Source organism: Molossus molossus, unplaced genomic scaffold (assembly GCF_014108415.1).
Source record: "Molossus molossus isolate mMolMol1 unplaced genomic scaffold, mMolMol1.p scaffold_m16_p_1, whole genome shotgun sequence".
NCBI lineage: Eukaryota > Metazoa > Chordata > Mammalia > Chiroptera > Molossidae > Molossus > Molossus molossus.
In genome coordinates, this window is record NW_023425344.1 from 204,608,610 (window position 1) to 204,635,977 (window position 27,368).

At 40.9% G+C, this 27,368-nt stretch overlaps 1 protein-coding gene across 8 annotated transcripts in view; it reads left to right on the top strand.

Annotated features, from left to right (window-relative positions):
* MAP2K5 (mitogen-activated protein kinase kinase 5) overlaps positions 1-27,368 on the top strand; it is a 266,821-nt gene that overhangs the window by 207,776 nt on the left and 31,677 nt on the right. For 4 of the 8 annotated variants that reach the window (XM_036265405.1, XM_036265421.1, XM_036265397.1 and 1 more), the window contains 2 exons: positions 17,126-17,187; positions 20,596-20,641. In XM_036265405.1, coding sequence (XP_036121298.1) covers positions 17,126-17,187; positions 20,596-20,641 — 108 coding nt within the window. Of the gene's footprint in view, positions 1-11,312; positions 11,489-12,145; positions 12,313-17,125; positions 17,188-20,595; positions 20,642-21,653; positions 21,969-27,368 lie in introns of those variants that run through there. The other 4 variants (XR_004960014.1, XM_036265430.1, XR_004960015.1 and 1 more) reach the window with 4 other exon arrangements.

A 27,368-nucleotide genomic window follows, 5' to 3' on the forward strand; every position in this document is an offset into this window, starting at 1 on the left:
GTCCTCAGCCTTGGAAAAGATATGGTCGTGGAAATGAATAATTATTGTATTGTAGGGTACATACTGTACAAGCCCAAGACAGGAGGGTTTGTTCTAGGGGTGAATTAGGAGATTCCCCTCAGGGGAGGTGACATTTAAGCTAGGTTGTAAAGGAGGAGTAGAAGTTTGCCAGGTCAAAGAAGGAAAAAAGTAAATGTCAGACAGAAGGGCTTGAAACTTTCTTGTGAATCATTGTTTAGTTAATAGATGTGTTTCAGAATGTTCAGGTTGTCTAAAATATGACAACCAGAGAAATAGATTCTTACTCTAAGTTTATATATGTTTCAAGCATATTACAGCTAAAAATAAATTTCTGTCTAACATCTGTAGGTGCTTAAAGGTAGGACAATTAGCAAATCCCTAATTTATACTTCTGTTTATTCATTTTACTAGTAGAAAGTGAATTCATGTAAGTCATGTTTTATACCCAATAAGAATTATCTTCTACATGAAAATATTGATATTCTGGTAAGAACGAACTGTAAGATTTGTGAAATACCAAAATGGTTCTGAAATATAAGCACAAACTTTTAGTGGTCAGCAGTGACCTACAGTTGGGCCAGGTGTATAGACAAATAATGGGCTTGATTGTTTAAGATGCTAGCTGAAGCCCTGGGTGGTGTGCTCAGTGGTTAGAGTGTTGGCCTATACACCAAAGGGTCTCAGGTTTGATTCCTGGTCAAGGGCACATACCTGGGTTGCAGATTCAATTCCCAGCTCCAGTTGGGGCAAGTACAGGAGTCACCAGTCAGTGTCTCTCTTCTCTTTCTCTCTCTCTCTTTCTCAAAATCAATAGAAAAAAAACATCCTCAGGTGAGGATTAACACACCAAAAAAAGATGTTAGCTGAATAATTCAAAGTTATGCTGATAGTTCTTCCCTGGTGAGGATAGAAAGTAAGTAGGGTTTGGTCTTGGGGATGGCATGGCATAGTACTCTGTGTAGAACATCTGGGTGGGTCTGATGGACAGTTTAACTCTTGTTCTTACTCTGAGGAAGGTGAACACGGAGCAGGGCTTTGATAGAGGACAGTGGCGTACAGAGTATTGAGACTGAATGGACAACTGGCCAAGGAGCCAAGGGCTCCAAGTGGTATAAAACAGAAGTAATCAATAACAGAAGAAAATTAGGGAAATTCAGACATGTAGAAACAATATACTGCTATAAAATCAGTGAAACGAAGAAATCACAAGGGAAATTAGCAGATACTTTGAGGTGAGCAAAAATGAAAACACGGTATACCAAAACTTTTGGGGTACAGCAAAAACAGTGCTCAGAGTGAAATTTTTAGCTGTAAATTAAAAAAGAAGAACAATCTCAAATCAATAACCTAACCTCTACCTTAAACTAGAAAAATAACAAACTATATTCAAAGCAAGCAGAAGAAAGAAAATAATAAAATTAGAGTGGAAATAAATGAAATAGGGAATAGAAAAACAACAAAGAAAATCAATAAAACCAAAAGTTGGTTCTTTGAAAAATTCAACAAAATTAACAAACCCTTAGCTAGACTGATGAGAGAGAGAGAGAGAAAGAGAGAGAGAGAGAGAGAACTTAAATGGCAAAAATCAGGAATGAAAGCAGGTATCTCACTACCAACCTTACAGAAATAAAGAGGATTATAAGGGAATACTATGAACAATTATATGCCAACAAATTCGCCTATATAAATGGACAAATTCCTAGAAAAACACAAACTACCAATACTGATTCAAGAAACAATATAAAATCCTAGTAGACTTATAATAAGTAAATTTTTTTTTTTTTAATTTCCCACAAAGGAAAGCTCAGGACCATATGTCTTCACAGGTGAATTCTACCTAATGTTTAAAGAAAATTTAACATCAGTCCTTCTTGAGCTTTTCCAACAAATAGAAAGGAGGAAATACTTCTAAATTCTTCTATGAGGCCAGTATCACCCTGCACCAAAGTCTGACAGAGACTTCAAAAGAAAATAAAACTACAGACCAATTACCCTTATCAATATAGATACAAAAATCCTCAAGAAAATGCCAGCAAAACCAAATCAAGCAGTACATATAAGAATTACAGCCCTGGCCGGTTTGGCTCAGTGGTTAGAGCGTCGGCTTGCAGTCCAGAGAGACCTGGTTTTGGTGCCCACTAAGGGCACGTACCTTGGTTGCAGTTTGTCCCCTGCCCTGGTTGGGGTCATATGGGTGGCAATCAGTCGATGTGTGTCTCTCACATCAATGTTTCTCTCTCTCTCTCCCTCCTCTTTCCCTCCCGCTCTATCTGAAGATAAGTGCAAAAATGTCCTCGGGTGAGACTAAAACAAAAACAAAAGAATTACACATTATGACCAACTAGAATTTTTCCCACAAATACTAGGTTTATCCAATAATTGAGAATTCACCATATTACACCATATTAATAGAATAAAAGACAAAAATCCCATGGTCACCTCAATAGGTAAAGAAAAAGCATTCGATAAAATCCAACATTCTTTCATGATAAAAATACTCAACAAACTTGGGAGAGAAGGGAACTTTCATAACTTGATAAAGGACATCTACTAAAAACCCACGACTGACACCATAGTTAATGGTAAGAGACAAAGTTTTTCTCTAAGATCAGGAGTAAGAGAAGGATGTCTGCTCTCACCACTTCTATCCAACATTGTACTGGAGGTTCTAGCCAGGGCAGTTGGGCAAGAAAAAGAAAAGGCATGCAGGATGAAGAGGAAGACATAAAACTGTGTTTTCAGATGACATATTATATATAGAAAATCCAGCCCAAAAAACTGTTGATTCAGTAAGGTTGTAGGATATAAAATAAACACAAAATAGTTATTTTTATTTCTATACACTAGTAAACTAAAATAAATAATCCAAAAGTGAAGTTAAGAAAACAATTCAAGTTACAATAGCATTAAAAAATAAATAAAACTTAGGAATGAATTTAACAAAAGAAGTAGAAAATTTGTACACTGAAAATTATGAAACACCATAGACAGAAATTAAAGACAAATAATAGAGGACATCCCACATTTATATTGTTAAGATGGCTCTACCTGTCCACAGCCTGGAACCCTGGCTAGAGTGAGTCCACTATCCTGAGGGTGTCATATCTAATAAACTGTTACCTAATGTAAGTCACAAAGATTTCACCTGTTTCCTTTTTAGGTTTTCATAGTTTTAGCTCTTACATTTACATTGATCCATTTTGAGTTAATTTTTGTATATGATGTGGGGTCCAAATTCATGTTTTTTTGCATGTGGTTAGCCAGTTGTCCCAGCATCATTTGTTGAAAAGACTATTCTTTCATCATTGAATGGTCTTGGCAGCCTCACTGAAAAACAGTTCACCATGGATAGGTGGGTTAATTTCTGGACTCATAATGCTATTCCATATGCCCATCCTTATGCTAGTACCACACTGTCCTGATTACTGTAACTTTGTAATGAGTTTTGAAATCAGGAAGTTTGAATCTTTCAACTTTGTTCTTTTTTTTCAAGATTGTTTTGGCTACTCTAAGTCATTTGCATTTCCATATGGATTTTGGGATCAGCTCATCTATTTCTGCAAAAAAGCCCACTGGGCCCTGGCCGGTTTGGCTCAGCGGTTAGAGCATCGGCCTGCGGTCCAGAGAGACCAGGGTTCGGTTCCCGCTAAGGGCATGTACTTTGGTTGCAGTTTGTCCCTGGCCCTGGTTGGGTTGTGCGGGTGGCAGCCACTCGATGTGTCCCTTTCACATCGATGTTTCTCTCTCTCTCTCTTCCTCTCTCTCCCTCCCGTTCTGGCTGAATGAAAAATGGAAAAATGTCCTTGGGTGAGGATAAAAAAAAAAAAACCCACTGGGATTTTGACAGAGATTGCACCAAATCTGTAGATCAATTTGGGAGTACTGCCATCTTAACAATAGGAATGTGGGATGTCTTTTATTATTTGGCTTTAATTTCTGCCTATGATGTTCTGTCATTTTCAGTGTACAAGGAAGGGCCATACGTTATCTGGCTTTTTTTGGTTTTGTTTTATTAATTTAACATAATCTTTTCAAGGTATGTTCATGTTATAGCATTTATTAGTATTTTATTCCTATTTATGGCTGAAGAATATTCCATTGTATGGATATACCACATTTTGTTTATCTGCTCATCAGTGAACATTTGGGCTCTTTCCACTGTTTAGCTATTATAAATAATGCTGCCACAAATGTTTGTGTACAAGTTTTTATATGGACATATATTTTCAGTTCTCTTGGCTATATACCTAGAAGTGGAATTGCTCAGTCATATGAAAATTCTGTGTTCAACGCTGTGATAAACTCCCCAGCTGTGTTTCATAGCAGCTGTACCATGTTAAATTCCCACCAGCAATTTATGAGGGTTCAGATTTCTCCACATTCTTGTCAACACTTGTTGTTTTCTGTTTATTTGATTATAGTCATCCTAATAGATGAGAAGTAGTCTCTCATTATGGTTTTAATTTGCATTTATCTTATGACTAATGATATTGAGCATATTTTTATGTTTTTATTGGCCATTTTGAATATCTTCTTGGAGAAATAACTATTCAGATCTGTTGTCCATCTTTATTGGATTATCTAAGGGTTTCCTTTTTTTTTTTAGATACAGTGGAAGGGAGGCAGGGAGAGAGAGAGATCAATGTGAGGGAGACACAGTGAGTGTTTTCCTCCTGCACCGGGAATTGAACCTGCAAGCCAAGTACATGCCCTTGACCCAGAATCAAATCCGAAACCTTTTGGTCTATGGACCAGTGCTCTAACTACTGAGCAAAACTGGTCATGGCTGGATTATTTGTCTTTTTATTACTGAACTGTAAGAGTTCTTTATATAGTCAGGACACTAGACTAAATTTTTTTCTCTAATTTTATGGATTTTCTATTGATGATGTCTTTTGACATACAAAAGTTTTTAATATATTTTTGAAGCCATTCTAGTTTGATCAGAGGGTGGGAGGCTTAGATCTCCACCCTATCCACACTCATCCCTGGCAACCACATAAAAGTTCTTCAAGTTCTATAGATTTTAGTTTGAAAACCATTGATTACAGACCAAGTAATTGCTACTAGTAAAGTGTTTCTACTGTAGTCAGGGAGAAAGACCAGGCAACAATCATGTGTAATAGATTACTTTAAACTAAACTACAGGTAGTGGTATTCGGCTTGATGGCCTGAGACCTCAGAGGAGCACAGCAGCTGTTATTTTACCCACTCACATAAGTGGATATTTACAATACAGTATTTAATGATGTTTGCAGCTATGTAAATTCTATAATACAATTGTGGACAAGGTGCTCGGGAAACACACAGAAGAGAGCTGGTAATGGAGGAGATGACAGTGTGCCAGAGGGCTCTACAGAGAAGGGGGGCCGAGGGCCAGTAGGAGTTAGCCTCCGAGATACTCGGAGCCCTGCAGCCGTTTACATGTGGCTGCAATGCTTGTCAAAACATTAAGAAATGAGGCCAGGGCCACATTTCAAAGGATCTTTAGGCACTGCACCTAAAGATGTCTGGGAGGCGGGCGTGAGAAGAGGGGCTGTAAGTTTTAAGCAGAGGATCAACAGAATCAGATTTGTGTTTTAGAAGAATCACTCTGGCAGGGTGTGGAAGAGGGATTATTGGGAAGGACAGTTAGGAAGCTATAGTTCTGATCAGAAATTATTAGGGCTTTAGTTAGGACCACTGTAGCATGTTTGAAAGGTATTTAGGAGATAGAATAAGCTGCATTTGGTGGGAAATTGGATGAAGGGGAGAGCGTGTGGCTTGGACATCCAGGCTGTCACCAAGATAGGGCACACACATTTCGTGGGGAGAAGATGATTAGCATATTATATTAATCCCTGTTTTGGACCCAGTTATAAGAAGTTTATCAACTAGACTCTAAGTTCCTGAGCTTTTCTTTTCTTTCTTCCTAGTTCTGCACGTAATATACAGTAGTCACTCATAAATATTTAAATGAAATTTGTGTGTAATTGTAAGAGCTTACTACTTTTTTTTTTTCAAGACCTCAGAAAAATAAATCCAAAAGGTATTAGGCCTAACTAATATATGTGATCCTTTATCGAAATTCATAAGTATAGCGTTGTTAGCCTTTATGGCTTACAAATGTTTCCCCAAGGTTTCCTCATGGCATGTTGCTTTCCAACACACTCCACTTTACAGATGAGGAGACTGAGTGACAGCAGGGCTCTTTCTGTTGTGTTATAATTGACCTTGATGGCAGCAAAAAGTGACAGCTGAACATTTGGGCATCAAAGGGAGAGATTATTTAAAAAGCTATAAAAGAAGACAACATAGGAAGCATTGCAGACATGCCCGAGGGCGTAGGTATATTGCAGCAGTTCAGTTCCACTGTCAGAATGACTACATATCTTTAAGAAAGAATTGAATTCTATTCTGCATATTCTGTTTAAGTTAGCAGGGAAGAGCTTAACTCCTCTAGAAAAATGTACATATACAAAAGATTAGGTTCTTGAACCACTATTTTAAAAAATGAATTCGTATAGAAATCACTCATTCCTGGCCAGGTTAACCGAGGGCTGGTTAACTGAGAAACTGCTGGACTGTGAACATAGCAGGGACTCCTAGGGATGAGGTATGGGGCATAAGAGGGGTTGCCTAATAATGCCTCCCTGGGATTCAAAGGGTGGTGTTAACCTACTCGAGGGAGTAATATCCATCCATTTTTTGCCTGAGGGACGTGGCGGTAATTTTGGCTTCTGAAGTTAGCAGAAAATAAAAGGAACACAGCCTCCCATCTCTCCTAAGGATGGCCTGTTTCTTTCCTGACACTGAACTGCAGGTTTGAAAGTGAGACAAAACTCGCTGGTCTGCACTCTCCAAAGGCCCATGCAGGCCCAGAGCTTCTGACCACAGTGTCTAACACTCAGACGAGGATTGATGATATGGGATTTCATGGTGTTTGCAACTTGTATGAGTTTAGTGACTGCGGCATTAGAAACTCGGTAAATTAATCCAGGTGGATACACAATAGTCTTGTCCTCCAGTGATACTAACTAGACCTGTGTCTCATAGTGTTGGGAATATATAATTGGGAGCCTGAAAACTGATATTCCTCTTTTATGTAAGGCAACCTTTAGAAATCTAATACCCACTTTGAAAAGTTTAAATTAATGCAGTTTGGCTGGTCTAAAGATTGAAAATAGGTTAGCAGTAAGGCCATGATTTCTTTAGTAATTACTTTTTCTATTGGTAATAACTGTTTCTTTAGAAATGACATTAACATTCTACCAAAACACAGCAGTAATCCAAAAGTTAATGTTCTGTTCATTTATAATTATATTTAATTCATATTTATAAGTTGTTGGGAGGGAGGAGAAAGAAAGGAAGTGAGTTTTTAAAAAGTAACTGAAGAAACAAGTTAAAAGCAAATTTTTTCCTGAGTCTGAAAGATATACAAAGTCACTTAAAGTGGGAAAAGTTCATTTTTTAAAATATGCAGTTATTCGATTTTATTAGCTGCTATTGAAAAAAATCTGTACTTATATTATTTTCTAGTGTCAGTGAGTGAATTCGGTGGATAGATTTTCTCCATTTTTTCTTTTTTACTAAGCAAAATATTATCATAAATGTCTCTATGATTTTGATTTCAGTAAGTCAGTTAGACTTACTGGTTTTTTTCAGCCAGGAAAAATTCTGCATCTTTAGGCAGTCGTTGAACAAGTAGCTTTGTGTTATTTTCTTTGAATTGTCCGTGAAGCCTGATGTATTATTAATGAATTAATTTCTTGGTGGTGGAGGCTTGTGAATAGCATTCTGTGAATGGGCAGTTGCCTGGTGGGGCCAGTTTGGCTGCTGTCATTTAACATGTGTTGCTCTGTTGTGAAGTCTTATCCAGCCGTAGGACAATGCTCATTCAATCCACCATGATGGGACCTACACACCCCGAGCCCAAGTTGGATGCCAGGGTCAGTTACCCAGCAGCTCGGGCTGGGGCACTGCTCTGCCTCACTGCCTCGTTGCTGTAATCATTTTGCCTACCGTTAATTTTCCCTAAACCAGGGAAAACCCATCTGTGAGCAGTGTGGATGTTCTCAAAAGAGATTCCATACGGGTGGGCTGGGGCGCTGCCTTCACTCCAGAATGGAGGCAGCATTCCAGGGAGTGTGCGTTCCTTCCTTCCTCCTGGAAATGGAAGCGTCTGGGCCCACGAGATCCCTGATGTTCTGAGGTCCAGAGTAGCAGATGGCATTATGATTTTCCAAATCCTGATGAACATTGTAACTGAACTTGTTCATTTCACAGTATGTAGTTCAATTTTTTTCACTTCCTCTCCCTCCCTCCCTCCCTGTCTCCCTCTCTTTGTTCCTCTCACATTGACTAATTTTAAACTGATGCAGCATCTCCCTTCGCCAGCTTTAAATCCTGCTCTCTCTGTGTTTATTGTACGGAACCAGGTAGGGCACAATTTCACATATAATTCTCAGCCTTCGAGTCTCACTGACAGTGCCTTCGAATGTGTTTATGGAAGTGTGTAAGCAGAGGCCGCCAGCACTTGTACGGCTCCAGGAAGTTCTGTTCTCCCTTCTCCGTGGCTTGTGGTGCAGGAGGCGAGTGGCAGTAATATTTGAACCTGCAGTCGAACGAACGTTCAGGAAGACAGTGTGGCGGTGTGGGCTTTGGCTTTCACTGAGTCTCAGAGCCTGACTTGGCAGTGTTATGGCTTGTTGGTTTTTCAGGACACGGATCTGCCAGGTGCTTGCCCTTGAACAGTGTGGATGTAGTTCAGATGTTTCCGTGTTAACCCCGTACCTATGGAAGGAGGAATAATTGTTTCATTTAGGAACCTTTTAAAGGTTATTTTTCTCTCCTAGATTTTTCTTTTTTTTTTTTTTTTTTAATACAGTGTATGATCTACCTTTAAGATTGCTTTTAATCAGCACTTCTCCACATAGAACCTGGTGAAACACCAGTGTGTATATTAACATTATAATTTAGGTTCTGGATCAAACATGTAGCTGGACTTCTCCTGAGGAAAAAAAAAAATTGACCTTACCAGTGTATGAAATTCAAACACTATATAGGGACAAGGTAAAACCACAGGTAGGAATTGCTGAATAATTACCTTTAGACTAGCCTGAGCAGGAGGCTTCCCACGAGGGTGAGCTCATTTAATGGTTCCTAAAACTCAATCTCGTGGATGTCAATGGTCATGCTTGATTATTTGCAGCAGTGTTTTATGAAAAAGCAATAGAAATGCATTGGGAGGCTACAGAGAGAGAGGACAATAACAGGTTTTACTTTTGTAAATGAAATCCCCTTGGTATGAGACAAGCATGTTTTTCGCTGCTCTGCCTGCACCGTTGAAAGGGGATGCATGTGGATGCTAGTGTGCAGGTGATGGGTATGGGTACTGTTCATTGAAAGGGGACGCATGTGGATGCTAGTGTGCAGGTGACGGGTATGGGTACTGTTCATTGAAAGGGGACGCATGTGGATGCTAGTGTGCAGGTGACGGGTATGGGTACTGTTCATTGAAAGGGGACGCATGTGGATGCTAGTGTGCAGGTGACGGGTGTGGGTGCTGTTCATTGAAAGGGGACGCATGTGGATGCTAGTGTGCAGGTGACGGGTGTGGGTGCTGTTCATTGAAAGGGGACACATGTGGATGCTAGTGTGCAGGTAATGGGTATGGGTGCTATTCATTGAAAGGGGACACATGTGGATGCTAGTGTGCAGGTGACGGGTATGGGTACTGTTCATTGAAAGGGACGCATGTGGATGCTAGTGTGCAGGTGACGGGTATGGGTACTGTTCATTGGAAGGGACGCATGTGGATGCTAGTGTGCAGGTGATGGGTGTGGGTGCTGTTCACACAGGCACCTCTGTGTTATAACTCTGAATAACACAGTGCTGCATTTTCCAGTTCTCTACCTACCTATTTTCAAGGAATTTTATAAAATACCAAGAACTTTGCCATATGTTTAGAAAATGCCTAAGTAAATGTAAATCTTTTGAATGACAAAAAATTGGAAGACTAAAACTGAAGTGTTAGTTTTGACATTAATGACAAAGTTGTTCCTCTTCCCCCTTATCCCAATACTGAGGACCTTCTAAAACATATTTAGGAGAAAATGAAAATGGGGAAAATCTTTATAATCTCAATTTCCAATTACCTGGAGACAGATTCCTTTAGACCTGTTCATTTAAATTTGTGTTCTTTTATAAGCCATCTGGTTGTGATGTTCACTTAGCTAGCAGCTGGTTCTCTCTTGATTTAAGGGTTTTAGGGTAAGGTGAGGTGGGTGTTTCAGTGGCAGAAACTTAGGCCCTGGTTCCAGGTCCATCTGAGACAACTTAAATGAGCTGCTACTGTCAGCTCAGACCCACTGGACAGAACTTCACACCAAAATGCCCACACATGTAATTTGTCACATCTGGCAACCCAGAGCACGGGGTGACCTAGTGTGGAAATTGAATCATCCTTCACTTTGTATGCTCAGGGCTTGATGTGGAGTGGGATGAGTAAAAGGAGGCCTTTCTGGTCTCCAGCTGAGGAGGGTCAGAGGCTTTCTTTTCTGATGATGTCTTCTGCAAGCCTTCCCAAATTCAAAGCCTCATTCCCACCTGGCCAGTGTGCTCAGTGGTAGGGCATGAACCCATGTACCAACAGGTTCCCGGTTTGATTCCTGGGCAGGGCGCATGCCCCTGCTTCAGGCTCGTCCCCAGGAGGGGCGTGCAGGAGGCAGCCGATGGATGTTGATGTCTCTGTCTCATCTGTGTTATATCTCTCTCTCCCTTCCTCTCTCTCTGAAATCAATAAACATTTTTTTTAATGTTTAAGCCTCATTCCCACCCCAGCACCGTTCCTGATAACAGTCCACAGATTAGATTGGTTCCATCTGTGTTGTGAAACCAAACATAACACATAATGTCAGAGTACTGATCCTTCCCTCACAGTCTGGCCATGTTTTTAGGAAAGTATTTTTAACAAGCATTGACTACATTTTTATAAATTTGATGTGTGATTATGGTTTACTCATATCTTAACACGGCTGTCTTGTTCTCTGAGTGAGCAGGAACCTGTCCATCTACCTCCTCCGTCCTCTCTCTGAGAAGATAGGACTACCCTTTCTTTCTCACTGTAGTCTGTTGTAGCAGAAACATACAGTTATGCACATTGAGCTAATTTCCCAGAATCTCCCATTTGGACAGGTAGGTTTTTGGTTTGTAGATTAGCTTCTGTGGATATCTTTAAAGATGAAAGGGTTTTTTTGGTTGGTTGGTTGGTTTTTATGCCTTTTTCTTTTTTTTTTTTCCAAACAAAATAGATTTCCTCCCCAGTGGAGAGCAGATTTGTCCTGTGGATTCTGCCAGTTACTTCACAAAGACATTTAAGGCAGTGAGCAATGGAGAATCAAAAATCAGTTTGAGGTCTGACCAAGCAAATTGCTATGCTGCTGGACATGAGCCCCTGGAATCACAAATGACCGTGGATACTAGCATTGTGGGTAGAAGTGAAGAAGTCTAAGGGAACTGTTTGGTTAATATGGACCCCAGTGTGTATGACCAGAAATTGCCGGGCCAGGCTAAAGAAACATTACACTTGAATTAAAAGATTTATTTTTTAAACGTTAAAGCATAACTCTCGATACTGGTCAGGCTCCAAGTGATTCTGGGATGTAACCACCTGTTGGTTTGATGGCTTGAGACTATGAAATCTAGAAATAGGCTATTTTTAAAAGTTAGAAGGCTTGCCATATTTTATTTAACTTGCCACGTTGGTTTAATCTAACCACAGCACAACTGACCTTAGAATTCATCAGTGTAACCAATACCCGGAGAGTTTTGAGAGGTTGCCCTTCTATCTTCCTTGTGTTTTCCTGATAATAAGTATAAAATCTTAAGTGGAAGGAATGTCTGTTTTGCACAAAGAGAAGGGAACAGGACACTCATTAAGATGATCAAGGCCTGCCCCAGACGGTTTTGTTCAGTGGTTAGAGCATCGGCCCACGGTCCAGAGAGTCCCAGGTTCGGTTCCCACTAAGGGCACATACCTCAGTTGCAGTTTGTCCCTGGTTGTGTGGGTGGCAACCAATCAATGTGTCTCTCTCACATCAATGTTTCTCTCTTCGTCCCTCTCTCCCTCCTGCCCCATCTGAAGACAAATGCAAAAATGTCCTCAGGTGAGGATAAAAAAAAAGATGACAAGGCCCCTTCACCCCAGGTGCTGTCTGGAGTAAAGAAGGAAGAAAATAGGAGAGCAAAGAAGGTGTCTCAAGCCCTCCAGACAATTAGACTGTTTCCCATCACTCTCCTCTCTAAACTCAGGTACCAGCCAAGCTGCATCAAACCCTCGGCTGTCCCCAGGATAGCCTGCGTGCCCAGCCTTGGCACTCCCACTTGACCGTCTCCTCCATCTTGCAAGGCTGTTTTTAGGGGTACACATCTTATTCTCCAGACAATACACATTCTTTGAGGATATGGATTAAGTATTAGTCACCCCACAGTGCCAGGGTCAGCGCCTTTGATGTGGTAGGTGGTCAAGAAAACTGTTGAATGAAAGAGCCAGTAAATTAAGTAGTGAATGATTGAATCATTTTTAGTTTTCTGTCTATGCCCTGTGTCTGAATTGACCAGTACGTCATTGTCATCTTCAATTAGGAATTAAAGGAAAAAATTAAATCCTCGGGTATTGCCTTTTTTAAGCAAAGGTCTCTTAACTTTTTTCCAGTTGACTAATTATGCCAGGCTTCTTTCTTACATAGCCCAACTCCTCTAAGAATGTGGATCTCATTAGAGTTTTTAAAACTATCTCCTTACCTTTTTCTTTTTAAACTTTCTGTTTTGACATCATTTTAGATTCACATGCAGTTGTAAGAAGTAACACAGAGAAATCCTGTATACCCTTCACCAAGTTTTTTCCACTAGTAACAGCTCATAAATATAGTGCAATATCACAACCAGGAAATTGACATTGACACAATCCATTGATTTAATATAGATTCTATGTATGTGTGTGTGAACATTAATGATATGGATCCATTCAAAGCCAAGAATCATCATAATTTCAAAAACACTATGCCTTTAAAATAATGATCTCCCTTTTAAGTCAGTCATTTCAAAAGCATGTTTCTTACTTATATTTTCTATATTTGGAGTGTTCAACATGCCTACCTGCTCTCAAGGTTTTGAGATGTACTTATTGGCACACATACTCTGCAAGTGAACTAGTCACAGCTGTGGTTGGAATTGGACCGCCTTCTCCCTCCTCCCCTCCCCCACCTCTTTGAGTGTACAGGTATACGCACACACATACACACACACTCCGATTTTCTGCTGCTTGCCTTTTTTTATGCCTGAGTTCCTTGCTGACAAGTGCTAATAACAAAATACCCAGGGAGAGTCCAGTTGAAGGTAGCATACATTAAACATTCTGAACTTGTCCTTTTGCTCATAGATTGTGCATAATTAATAATTAAACAGTTTCGGTTGTAATGGGTTGACCTTCCTGAACTGTTCATTATTCACAAGGCAAAGGCATCACTCAAACTTTTTTCCCATTGTCCTTCACTGCTCTCTGCGTGCCGCCTGTTTATGTTTCTGTTGTTTAGCAAAGGGGGCTGGCTGGCCAGGTAGTTACTGAGACCTCAGATACTTGGAGACCATTCTTCTTGATGACCAGAATTGCTTACAGAAATGGTTCATGTAACCATTTCAACTGCTTTTATGTAACGGTTCCCTGCTCCATGACAAGATCCCACTGGGGTTCCTTCAGCAAGGCGCTGCGGTTGATTTGGGACTGGAGTCTCAGGTTAAGCCTTCTGGTTAAGGTTGTGTCCACTGTTTGTTCCACACCTCCACTCTTAGAAGCTCAACAGAATAGCATCCCCAAAAAAGCCCTTAAGGTGAAGTATAGCACCCAGGGCTTTAAGTGAGTGACTTTTATTAACTATTCAGAGTTCGTTTCAGCCAGTCCTGAGAGTTATTAGTGTAACTGCTTCTCCAATTTGTATTTTTATTTTGAAATATGATTTTTCATCTGGCCTGAACCCATATATCAGAGAGGCATGGTTCTCAGTCTCGCCTCACCCCGTGGTGACTGGGTGCTCCCCCTCCCTGGAAGCTTCTGTGACACTGGAGCAGCTTTCCAATGAGCCTCCCTCTTTCCTCAGAGCAGATTTGAATTACATAACGAAATGGGCAGCCCCTTGGCGGTGTTTTACATCCTGATCTAAACTAACTTCTCATTTTACTTACTTAAAAATGAGAAAAGTATCCTTTAAAATCCTCCAGTGTTGGGCACACTGTCAGGTCTGTTCATTTCCTCCCCTCTGGAGCGTTGGCAGCCCACCGCGTGCCTCTGTGGCGCTGGGGGCTCTCAGAGGGCTCCTGTGCCCCGCATTTCCGTGTGGCACTCTGACCACTGTCACCCCATGCGTCGGGCGTCTGTATCACAGAAAATGCTCCTCTTAGTTATGCAAGAGACATGGACTTTAAAATGAAAAGAAATATCTGGCATTATGCATGTGGGATTAGACTTTCCCCCGTATCTTTGATGAGTGATTCTTTCCAGGCACCACTGAGATGGGAATCCACTCTCTGTGGTTCTGTAAAGTCTACTTGGGCTGGCATTTTCACAAGTGAAATAAATTATTCATGGGTACCACCCAGTGTTCCTTAGTTTTATGTTATGAGGAACTTAACAGGCTACAATATCAGGTCTTAAATAAAATTAACTATCCATGCAAAGATGTCCCATTTCCTCGTTTTGTTTCTCAGCCATGTTAAAATAACATCTTCATCAAGTTGCCTAGTCTATAATTCATTAACTTGCTCGTGGTATCATACTTTGAAATGAGGCCCACATTAGCATCATGTTTTATACCCGGATCGTTTTAGAAAGCCAGTCCAGAATTTTAACCATCTTGGTAAATATTCAGCCACATTGAGGCAGTGGGCTTTTGTTTTCCTAAACAGTGCCCTTTAAAGCCGCTGTTACTCACACTTTCAGTGCTACAGACAGCCTCCAAAAAAATTCCAGAATGAATGACTTAGAGAACTAAACTACCTGATCACAGTCCATAATTTTTGTACCTCAGACTTTGAACTATCTTTGTACTAATAGTTTTTGAGACAGTAAAATGTCATTTCTTGAACTGGGCCTTGTAGACTCTTGCAAGCTTGGTGATATATATGGCTTTCCTAAAACAGGCTGGGCTGAAATTGATATCATGTTTTATTTTTGCTCTTCAAACTGATGGGACTTCTGTGACCATTTTATAGAACCTTTATCGAAGACTTGTCATGTTATTGCGTCCTTGTTTCTTTTGAGCAGACGATTTCATCAGCCCCCCGTTTTTCATGTCCTCTCTATGTAATGCCTGCATGTAATCCTTTGAACTTGGCAAGATTTTATTCCACTCCCATTTTCCTTTGTTTTCCTTTCCTCTTGGAAGCCTTTCTCTACTGATGAGGATTCTAACTTTACAATTACTAACCTTCCCCTCCTCTGGATGAATAGAATACATTCAAAGAGGACAGACAAGCAAAAACTAAGAAACGTTTTGTTCACATTCCTTTTCTTTTAACCTCTTTGGGATTTTTTTTTTTTTTTTTTTTTTTTTTTGCTGCTTTGACCCCCTCAGTTCCTTTTGATTCAATTGTATTTTCCAGCAGTTTCCAATTGTTTGAATTGGAAACAAAGCCTTAATAAGAGTTCTAGTTAATTTTCTGTCTTGTAATTACCAATCTCATTTTTCTGATAATTGGCCCCAGCAATTATATGTATATTTACTAATCACATAGGGGGCTGTGCGATTGTATCTGTCTGCCACCATTGATAATGACACGCATATTGCGGAGGTGCTTTTATCATCTTCTTTTTTCCACTACATCAAAGCCATTTCCTCTCGTTCTCAATAATGAATACATGCATGCATTTGACACAGTTGTGTGCTAGAGAAATTGTTTGGCTCCCACCAAATGCTGCATGCTCTGAGTTTCTTGCCTGCAGCGCTGGAAGGTTGTATGTAATGATATATTGCTCATCCAAATGGCCAAAGCACTCCAAAGCACAGTGAGATTAAAATAAGTCATTCCTTTGTTAATTTAAATAGGTGCATGTATCATACTTTGCAGGGCACTTTGTGTAGGGATGTCAGGGAGGGAAAAAAGCCGCCGAAAGGTATTTTTAATAGCAAATGAGAATAGATGAGAATGGAGTCATTTGCAGCTGCCTACTTTATGTGGCTCTCTTGTTCCAACTGTAGGTCTAATGAGATGACTGTTAAAGTACTCTGCAGTGTAATTTCATTACATCCTGAGCCGTTACACTATAAACACAGTGGCGCTCTCTGTCATTCTTGGAAAAACTCCTAAATTCTTAAAGCCTTCCTTTGCAAATGGTAATGGGGTTCGCTCCCTGTGTTACGCGGTTGTTGTCATGCGTTTGTTGCTGTGTAGTTATCTGCTCTTTAGAGTGACGCCACCTCCACCCTCGTTCAGTTTGGTGGTCAACATGGGAGTTTTTCATTATGTCCTTAATTCACTGGCTTTCTCATATGACGAGTTTGCCTAAACTGGCAAAATAGGCTGACATTCTTTTTCAAAAAACAGCTTTTCCTATAAAGCCTTTCAAATAAAGTTAAAAAAAAAATCTGGCCCAAATGATTGTGTTAGGGGCAAGCAGTTAAGAGCAGTTGAATATACAAATAAAAAGGGAAGTGTAAATAAATAGCAAATCCAGTAAGAGAAACAAAGGTCAACACAAGAATAATTTCACAGCTCTTTGTTAATTACAAGACCATTTGTGTTACTTAAATAATCATTAATTTCTCATTTACACTTTCGTACCTTCTTTCATACCCTGTGGCTACCATTGTCCTTTCTTCACCTCCCCTCCCTCTTTGTGCTCCTGTCTCTAAGCGCTGTAAGATGTGTCTGGCTTATTTGGCATTTTACAGAAGCATGTGGAAGAGGGTGTAGACTTTTTAATTGGATGAGGCCTTATTTTCCTTTCCACAGAGTGGTGAATCCTTGTTATATATTCATCTTCATACTGTTACTTCGGTGGGGGAGGGAAGGTATAAGAAAGAAAAGGAATTGTTGTGACTTTTGGTGACTTGTTTTTCCTCCATCCCAGGATTCGCCCGTCCTTCCGGTTGGAGAGTTCTCCGAGCCATTTGTACATTTCATCACTCAGTGGTGAGCCTGTTTGCAAACATGCCATGCCCTCAATGTAAATGATACATGCCATTAACTCGAGGCTCCGTGAGACCTTATGGCTCTCCCTGCTTCCTTTTGGAGATGGGAGGGACTTCAGGGCCTTGGGCAGATGGGGCAGCAAAGCTGAAGAAATTGTTTAAATTATGTAAACGTTATTTACACAAAGGGTTGTGAATGTACTTTAGAGGCTTTTTCTGTTTTAATAAACTGCTGAGAATCAGGCTACTTCTTTGAACACAGATACTGTTGCTATCTACTTTTTTTTTTTTTTTTTTAAGAAATACAGTTTTATAGCCCCTATTGAACAGACATATGAAGCTTATTTTTATTAATGTAACCTCAAGTTACCCATAAAACTGTCTGTCACTTAGTGGAAGCAGCATAGTTTATTAATTCATTGGATTTTCAGTAAATAACTTTTATCTTTGGTTATGTTTTATTTATTTATTTATTTATTTTTATTTATTTTTTATTCTCACCCGAGGACATTTTCCCATTTTTTTGTTCAGGTAGAGTGGGAGGGAGAGAGAGGAACAGAGAGAGAGAGAGAAAAAGAGAGAGAGAGAGAGAGAGAGAGAAACATCGACGTGAAAGGGACACATCGAGTGGCTGCCACCCGCACAACCTACCAGGGCCGGGGACAAACTGCAACCGAGGTATGTGCCCCTAGCGGGAACTGAACCCGGGTCTCTCAGGACCGCAGGCCGACGCTCCAACCGCTGAGCCAAACTGGCCAGGGCATGGTTATGTTTTAAATGCAATACTGGTGTTCTGTTTCAATGAATTTTGATCTTTGAAAGACTGTAAAAACATGGTTCTATTAAGTCCACTTGAACCATTAAGGAACTAAGGAGAACTATAGCATTTAGATCCAAGGAGCCCTCAGAGTCTCTAGGCAGCCCCTTGTCATTTTACACCTGAGGAAACGGGTGTTTTTCTGCCAAGGGTTCTTTTTCAGCCTTCTGCCTTTTTCCTCCCCGTAGAATTTTTTCTTTTATTAGCCGTTGGCATCATCCACCTCGCCCCCATGTGTTCGCCAGCACTAATGTGGCCTCGGAAGGCCCAGCTGCTCCACCGCCCTCCTTGTGCCCTCTCCGTGCCCCCAGCATGGGGAGAGAAGGAGGTTGGGGGCAGAGGAACAACCTCCCCAAAGCAGGAGGCAGAGCCAACTAGAATCTGGGCTGGATATGCTGGAGCTCCTTCATAACTACCCTCACGTTTCTTCCCCCTCACCCACTCCTCATTCCATCACCCTTCAGAGTCGTGTCCACTGCTGGAAAACGAGCCTTCGTTCCTGTAGTGCCACGAAATGGTGCGGTCAGGAGTCCCTGCTAAACCAAAATGGTTGCACACTGTCCCCATCCCCTCCCCCCATGATCCATCTGACAATTACACTAAAGTGAAACCAAGAAATATTCTTTAATATAAATGTCAAACTGTATCACCTTTTTGACTAAATGTAATATGTTACCTCTTAATAAAAATGTCTCATACAGTTTATATTCCCTAGAATAATATGTAGAGAAGAGATTTCAAATATTTTATTAACACAGTTTCTACTTATTTAAAATACTTAAATAATATTCTGTAGCTTTTAAAAACTGTTTTCACTCTGCAAACATTTTTTTCCAAAGCATGCCACATTGGAAAAAGGATATATGTTGGTTAAACTGGAATCCTAAGTTCATTGCTATTAGAACCATTATTCAGAGTTATTTATTAATCTTTCTTAATTTCCTTTTCATGGGATTCCTAGAAACACTCAGAAGCACATCACGGGAATGCCCCATTTGAAATGCAGAAATTGAAAAACAAACCGTGCGATTCCTAAACTGCCTGGAGCGCCTGGTTTGGGCATCACTGGCTCCGGAGATGTTGGATTTGTGACCACGCTTATCTCTGTCTCACTGTGTGGTCTGAGACCAACCTGGGGGTGGGGCCAGTTGTGGACAGACAGGAAAAAAGGCAGATAAGGTTTTGCCTTCCTCCTGTCCCAAAAATTAATCAGCTGTTATATAAAAGTTTTATGGAGACGGGGTGGGGGGGGATAACCTGTGTTGAAATTTCCACAGATGTCAAGCTAAAACAGAAATGATAGTGGGTAATAGCCTTGTTTTCCCAAGAGATACAGCTACTTTGGAATGTCAGATTAGGACTGTTACCAACTCCAGTGGTGAGACAGCTTGAATTACTTGCTAATGGTCGCAGTATTTGAGAGGTGCATATGGTTATTTATAGGGAAGGCAAATGTCCTTGATGCCATTAATGGTTCATAACCGCAGTTCTTGTTTACCAAATGATCATTAGATCTCTACTTAAAAAAATACTGTCAGCAAATGCAGAGATTGTATGCAGGTTAGAGGTTGCCTTATATAAAGAAAAACCATCTGTGTGATTTTCCAATAGAAGCAGCAATCTGTCTTCATGACTTCATCCCACAGACACTGAGTTTTGTACAAATACAGTCATCTCGGTCTCGTGTGGGTACTTCATCACATAGCTGAGTACATGCTGCAGCTACTAATTGTACCTATTGCATGTAAGACAAGAAATATTTTGCATGAGGAATGTGATTGTTTAAGCAGCTTAAACAAACTTAACTTTTCCCAAAGCTCTTTAACGAATTGTCAACTTGATTGTAGCCAAAATAAGTGAAAGTTGAGATGATGTAATAGTGACCCATTTGTAATTTTGTACCACTATCTATATTCCTGACCTCTTTTATATACTGTTATTCGGAGTAACACTGATGGAATGAGACATTTTCTCATTTGAGCTAATAGTCACGTTTCTTGTATTGTCTTATCCCAATTAAAAAAAAAAAAAAAAAGTATATTGTTCCCTAAACTTAAGTTTGAAATAAATTGACAACTAAATCAGGAAGAGAATATTGCTGCTGCTTTTCACATTATTTTCAAAAGTAGAATTAGGATAAATTTAAATTTATTCTTTATCTGTATTGCAAGAGTAATTCCAAAAAAATACAATATTGTGTTTCTGATTCTTGAGATTTCCAAAATCTGATTCATTAAAGGCCAATGTAAAAGAAAAGGAATACACACTAATAATACAGGCCATACCTTGGAAGTGGTGTGGGTTCAGCTCCAGACCACCATAATAAAGCAAATATCACAATAAAGCAAATATCACAAATATCACTTTTTGCTGGTGGAGAGACTTGCCTTCAGTGTGTTAAAAAATGCAACATCTGTGAGCGCAATAAAGTGAAGCGCATTAGAATGAGATGTGCCTGTACTTTGGCCAAGAATTGAACATGATGAATTTTGATAACATCCCATTTCCAGGGGAAATAGTCAGTGGTGGAAATTATAGCACAAATTTACAAGTGATATAGATAATAGGTGTCTGTTTTTTCCCCTCTTACAGCATGCGAAAACAGCCCAAAGAAAGGCCAGCACCTGAGGAATTGATGGTAAGTAAATTTGTTTAGTTACATTAGACTTCTGCATTTATATATCTATGCTTAACATTCTGTGAAAAGGACCAGGGTAAAATTTAAAATATCCGCAGACTCTGAAGAGACAACAGTGTATACTTAATTTGAAGCTCAGATCCTCACCTAGTAGTTTTTACGTTTTGAAAACCACCACCACTTTGAAACTTCGTGCAGAGCCCTTTCCCTTTGCCTCACACTCAGGGTCATGAATTAGTCTCCGCTGCGCCTCTTCCTCATTTGCTGTGACAGCCTCTCAGAATTCAAAGGGCCGGTCACAGAGAAGATAGCATATTAAGTTTTTAGTGCAACCCTACAGGAAATTCTGAATGTGGCGTGGAGTCCTCTCAGATTCGTGTAGAATGAAATTAGTTTGGCTGCAAAAGATCAAGTTAATGTGAATCTTTGGTCTTTCCTCAGAAAGAGAGAACTACAAGGCTGTTGGTGCTGTGTTCTCAGCTCCAGGGCCACTTTCTTTGATTGAAATGACAGTTTTTAGTCATGCAGGGAGAGGAACAGAGACGCTCCCTAACAATTCCCAAATGGTCATTTATTTAATGCAGATTGTTGATTTGACAGTGCACAAGCTGTTAAAGTAACGTTAGAATCGAGCATTAGTAAATAATAATTATAGTCTCCTCTTTCTAATGTCTTGCATACCATTCCCTGTCTTTAGATTATTGCAGTCAGAGCAAATACCAACCAATTTTTCTTCACCTCTGTAAACAATAAGCAGTTTGTAGATACTGGTTCAGAGGTTTTTACACTTCATGTTTCATCCTAATAAACAGTCTAAGCGCCCAAACTTCTGTGTAATACAGATTTTATCCCCAAAATAAAAGAACTGCCCTGTCCCTTTTGCATCATGAGTACTTTCCAAGGAGGTCGTTTTCTCCTTCCTGTTACCCCTGGAGCAAAATTTCATTTTTCAGGGTAGTTTTAAGTTAAAGAAAGTTCACCTCTAAAACCTCTGTGATCTGTAACTGTGCAGGTTTCATGTCTAGAATAACTGGTCTTGGCGGAGCTCAACCTCTTTGATGGCTGGAAAATTCTTGCAGTTAGTCACATTTGAGAAAACTTGGAGCAGATTCTAGAGATGGAGACCCATTTACCTTGTACATTATTATGCTATGGCTGGATAGCTTGGCTATTAAAACAAAGGAATAGGATTTTGTAAAACAGGTATGTTTGTAAATGCATGTTTCAATGCTGCAATGAGTTGGCCACTTATTAAAAAAAATCTTCAGATGGTACATAGGGACAGAAGTGCTGGTAAGGAACACTATTCCAGGGGTGGCAAGTTATAAAGATAAGGTAAGAGTGGGCACTTTCAGGCCTTAAGCAAGTGGGGGGGCGGTGGGGAGGGACACAAGGGATATAGATTTCTATATATCTCTACAACTATACACCCTGGTGTGTGCTGTCCCACATTTTTAATTAATAAATATCAATAAATCAATAAAACACAATGATAAATTTAGTCACAGGAAATACCATCCTATACTTAATTTAAAAGTATTTCTAGTGCCGCTCGCAGTTTGATTTGAATGGATTACCTCAGGTACAGCAATAGTGAGGCTCCCCTGGCTCAGAAAGGGCTCAGTAATGAGGCAGAAAAGAGTGAGTGTGTGCGGGCTCCTGTAGCCAGAGGGTTTGGGCCCTGCCTGCCTTTGGCCAAAATATGGGGCTTCTAGGGGATGGGAAAGAAAGTGGACTGGCCCTGGCTTCAGGGACGAGTCACATCCTAGGAACCCAGTCTTAAGGAACCAGTCCCTTTATTCCTTCTAGCATATTAATGGCTTTAATTTTTCCTTTTCCCTCTCTGCCTGCAACTATTTGATGGTGCTCCCATCTGGAAGCTGAGAGCATCCTCTGGAATGCATGAACTGTAGAGCCCATTTGTCACTGTGGGTGGGGGCCTGCCTTTCACAAAAAGAGCAGTTTATCTCCCAAGCGCAGTAACTCCAGGCAGCAGGGTACCAACGTGGTCTGCACAGCTCGAGCCACATCAGCTGTGAGGCCCACAGGATTGGGGAGGTTTCCCTGTGGCCTGCATTTTCCAAATCAAAGGAGGAAAATCAGATGGGTTGGGTGAAAATACTGCGAGTTACAGATTGACCATCAGGGAGCTTTTGCATGAACTCCAGTGTGGCCCTGACCATCAGTCCGAGCCTACGTAAGTCTGACTGCCGGAAGGTGTGGCCCATGTGCAGAGTGGCTACTCAAGTCGTTTTTGTCATTTTATTCGGTGAGATTACCTTATATCCGGAATATCCAAGAATTAAAATCATCATCTTACAATTAAAAGAAATAAATTTTATTTGTTGGTTGATTTGCAGAGAGAGAGAGAGAGAGACATTGACTTGCTGTTCCACCCATCAGTGAATTCATTGGTTGATCCTTGTATGTGCCCTGACTGGGGATTGAACAACCTTGGCACATTGGGACGACATTCTAACAAACTGAGCTACCTAGCCAGGGCATCTTTGCAGTTTTTGACCATGTCAGTCTTAAGGAGTCAGTCTTGAGGCTATTAAACTCCCAGTGTTAGAAGTAATTTAGTTGTTTTTCTGTTTAATTCTGTCTACATTGTGTGGCTGTTCCTAAGATGAATATCAGTCTTTATGTTCTAAGTGGAAGTGTTCAAACACTGGACCAAGAAATTTCCTCAACATTTTGGAGAGGCCAGAGCCCATGTGAGCTGGTGCACTTTTCTGGCAGTAGCCATTAAGCTACATAAAGAATTTACTGAAAAGTTTTATCATCATGATTCACATCATCTTGAGAGATCTCAGGACCAGGTAAACAAATGAATTCAGCAGATGTTTACAGACCCTTACGTGCACAGTCCTGTGCTAGACTCAGCAGAAGATACCAAGAGTAAGCCACATGGGTACAGACTTGCAGGGGAGACGGCAAGTATACAGATAAGTACAGTAAAGTAACTGCTGTGAAGAACTGCGGAGTGCCGTGGGGATCGTTCTCGGGAGATGGGGAAAAGCTACATGGAGAAGGTAGCATTTGGAAAGGGTCTTTGGAGATGGATTGAATTTTAATAGAGTTTTCAAGGGGACATTCCAGGCAGAGGAAACAAGCTAGGCAAAGCATTTGTGTGTAGAGGCCCAGACCTTTTCAGAGCATTGTGAGACCTCTGCTGTCTGCTGGCCACAGACCCCTTTGATGTTGGCTTCGTGGAGCCCCACCCCCCACGGAGGTGGCGTTCAGATAGGCAACATAGTCCCCCTAGCTGGACAGTCTGTTCAGAAATTCCATTTCTTATCGAAGGAACCCTGGTGTCCAGGCCTGAAACTCGGACCTGACACAGAAACAGCACACTCACCCACACACACCTTTTCCTTGAGCGAACGCTCTTGAGTGGACTCCCATTCAAGTAGAGGGGAAGTCCTTCCTCCTTGGAAAGATCTGACTTTCTTCACTTCTTTAAGAGCTGTTGTACAAATCAGGATTCAGCTTTAGACCCAACCAAGGAAAACAGCCATTCGGGCAGCCAAGAACATCCTGCATGCTGACACAACCAGACAGGAAGCCACCCACACCCTCTTTCTCTCCTGCGATACTGATGCCGGTGTGGAAGAACCCACTTCTAGTCACCCCGAAGTAGATTGCAGGAAAGACCTCTGTCGGTGCTGCCCAATCTGTGACCTGGGCCCAGCAGACTTAGGGGAAAGTCTCCAGGCTGCAGCTACTCGGTGGAGGTGGCAGACAGAATGTTCGGCAAGCCTCAGACAACCATCCCAGGATGTCCGGCTCACGTGAAGGAAAAAATGAGAAACAGCCTCTGCCAGTCAGGAAGGATTGATGAGACTGCAACAGGAGAGGGGAGGACAATAATGCAAAGATGGTAGAGAAATTTTCCCAAAATGTCAATAATCAGACTAAGGGATGCTAAAAACTAAAATTCAGACCCTAAAACTCAGGGGCTGAGACCACCTAGATGGGAGCATCAAGATGGAGAGGTCCAAGCCTGGTTTTGCTAGTCAAAGTATATGTTCACATATTTTGAAATAAAAGGGATATGATGAGAAGCATTATGCTATAGACCATTTGCTTGTGTAAACCACAGACAACCCCTTCTGCAGAATTAACCTTCCTTTCGAGCCAGGCTGCAACTTAGCAGGGAAGGCCTCCACACTTCCCTTCCCTTAGCAACGCCCAGTTCCCTCCACTGCCTTGTCTTCAGCCTTGAAACAAAGGGTCAGACTAGATCGGCAGCCCCTGACCTAGGGTCTGTTCTTCAGGAAGTCTGTTAGAACCCCTGAAGTCACATCCCAAATCCTGTGTGCATCTGGGGATTGGCACTTTTTTTCTGAAAGAGGGATTCTTGGCTGTCATCAGTTTTTCAGAGGGGACCATGACCCCGAGGGATTGTTACGCTCCTCACTGCCTTCTCATTCTGTTAGAGCTGTGCATCCAGGACCCGCCTGGCAGCTCTGGAGAGGCGTGCACTGGGAGGGCACTTGCTTGGCTGGGGGGAGGGAAGGGAAAGGCCTTCTCTGTGGGATTCAGCAGGGCTCTCCACCAGCTGTCAGGCCCTTTCACCTCCCAGCCCATCCTCACTGGGGGCCTTGACCTGAGCAGGGAGGGCGTGGGCCGTGGACACCTCTGCAGTTACGATTTGGGTTCAGAGTACTATAGATCCTTCTATGCATTTAAAGTATTTCCAGAAGCTTTCCATATCTAAGCTCTATTTAATGGAATCTATGCATAGTAAGTAATCAGGTCAGAAGAAGCAGCACCCGGTTTGAGATCAATCGCTGGCTAATACTTTATCTAGGCCACTTTATTATCTCATGCTGATCCGTTTCCCATTCTCCTCCGCCTTTGTAGCTTGCACTTCGGCTGTGGTAAGAGTACGTATCACATACATATTAAGAACATATACCCATTCTATCTGTATGTAAATGCGTGAGGCACAGCTGGATATTGCAGAGGAGTTTGATTTACTAATAGTTATTATCTGTTCTCGCTGTTCAGTGGCAGAGGGAATTTCAGAGAAACAAGCTGGCGCAGAAATTGTCTTTATGCTATTACTATACTGCTTTAGTAATTGTTTAAAAGCATGGGTTTTCTCCTTAGGTTCTAATAATGCCTGGTTTTCTCTGCATTTTTTTTGTACATTCCGGAGCAGGGTACCCTCATTTACCATTTCCTCAAGTTTGGTTTTCAATTCAGACTCCTGAGAAGAAACACCAAGTATAGTTTGCAATTGGAATTTGACATTTGGCTTAGGAAGCAAGTAAATAGTGTGACTGCAAATACATGACACAGGTGTGGGTCCTGGGGAAGGGGTGTCACTTATAATCAAAATAGTACTTTTAGTTTTTTTTCCCTTCTAAATCCCAGCAGCTGCACACATGAAGGCGTCTCATTTCTCAGAGAAGGCTTTTATGTATAAGAGGTGGTATTGTTTGGGGCTAATGAACACCAAAATGCTCCAGAAAAAAATCTGTTTAAACATTTAATTACTGGCAAAGAGATGTTAACTTGTTTAACTCCTCTAAATTAACTTGTCACTGGCAGCTTTTCTGCTTATCCAAACCTGATTGTAATTACATTTTCAGAGAGTTTGGTTGGTTGTTCTCTCAGTTAATCAAAGTATGTGATAAATTAGTCAAATACATGGTCTCTTTTAAAAACTGGAGAAATCACCACATTAGATTTTGTCTCTCCACTCAAATTCCAGTGTGATTTTTGAGTTTGCACCCAAATGGTTTTATTCACCATTATTAGACCTGAACCTGACCTCTGTGAAAGACAAAATGCACCAGACAATTAAGGCAGTTATTTTATTCAGTCTGTTGCAGTAGGGAGAATGTTTATTTACGAGGAATGTCTCAAAGAAAAGGGAGGGGAGGGAGCCAAGGTTATGAAGCTGGTAAACAAGGAAGTTACCTGCCAGCCCTATGGAAGTCATGAGGAAGGACAGAAAAGGGTGAGATCAGGGTGGTCCTTTGTGGTTAACAAAAGAATAGGGCGATTCCTCACCTCTCTCTGTTTTCTGGGAGCACAGGGACTCAGATAAAATTCAAGTGTCACCACTTTCTACTAAATGGAGCAAAGATGAGTCCGGTTTATTCTGATCCAGGGCCTACATGTGTCCTAAGCACAAATTTGAGGACGAGCACATTTCTGCAGCTCCCTTGCATAGTGCTCAGGGATCACTGTGCTTGCAGTCCACGCCTTTTCATTAACGATGGTTAATTAAGCAGTTTTGAACTTGGTTGTAGTTTATTTAGTTATTGCCTGTCATATATAGCATATTTTAAAATAGACCATTAGGGCCAGACTTATACATGTGTCTCACTGCCCACCCTTAAAGATATTTTTGCTTTTGGTTATACATTAGCAGGTGCAAATCAGCTCATTAGTAAGGCATCCAGAAATTGCAGGGAGAAACCCTGGTTGGTATTATAACTCGAACTAAACATTTTCTTCAAGCACAAAAGGCATCCCAGAAGCCTCGGGGCTCCACATAGAGTCCAGTTGACAACCATGTAATGATTTTTTTTTTTTTTTTAAAGTTCTGAAGGCCATTAAAATAATCTGTTCATGTCTGCTTATAAATAGGAATCCACCAGTAAGAAGTTGATTTTAGCTTTTTAATTGCACATAATTACAACAGCAGAATCGCTGTCTGGATGCTTGAGATCGCACTAAATCAGACAGCTTTAATTTGAATTGCTGA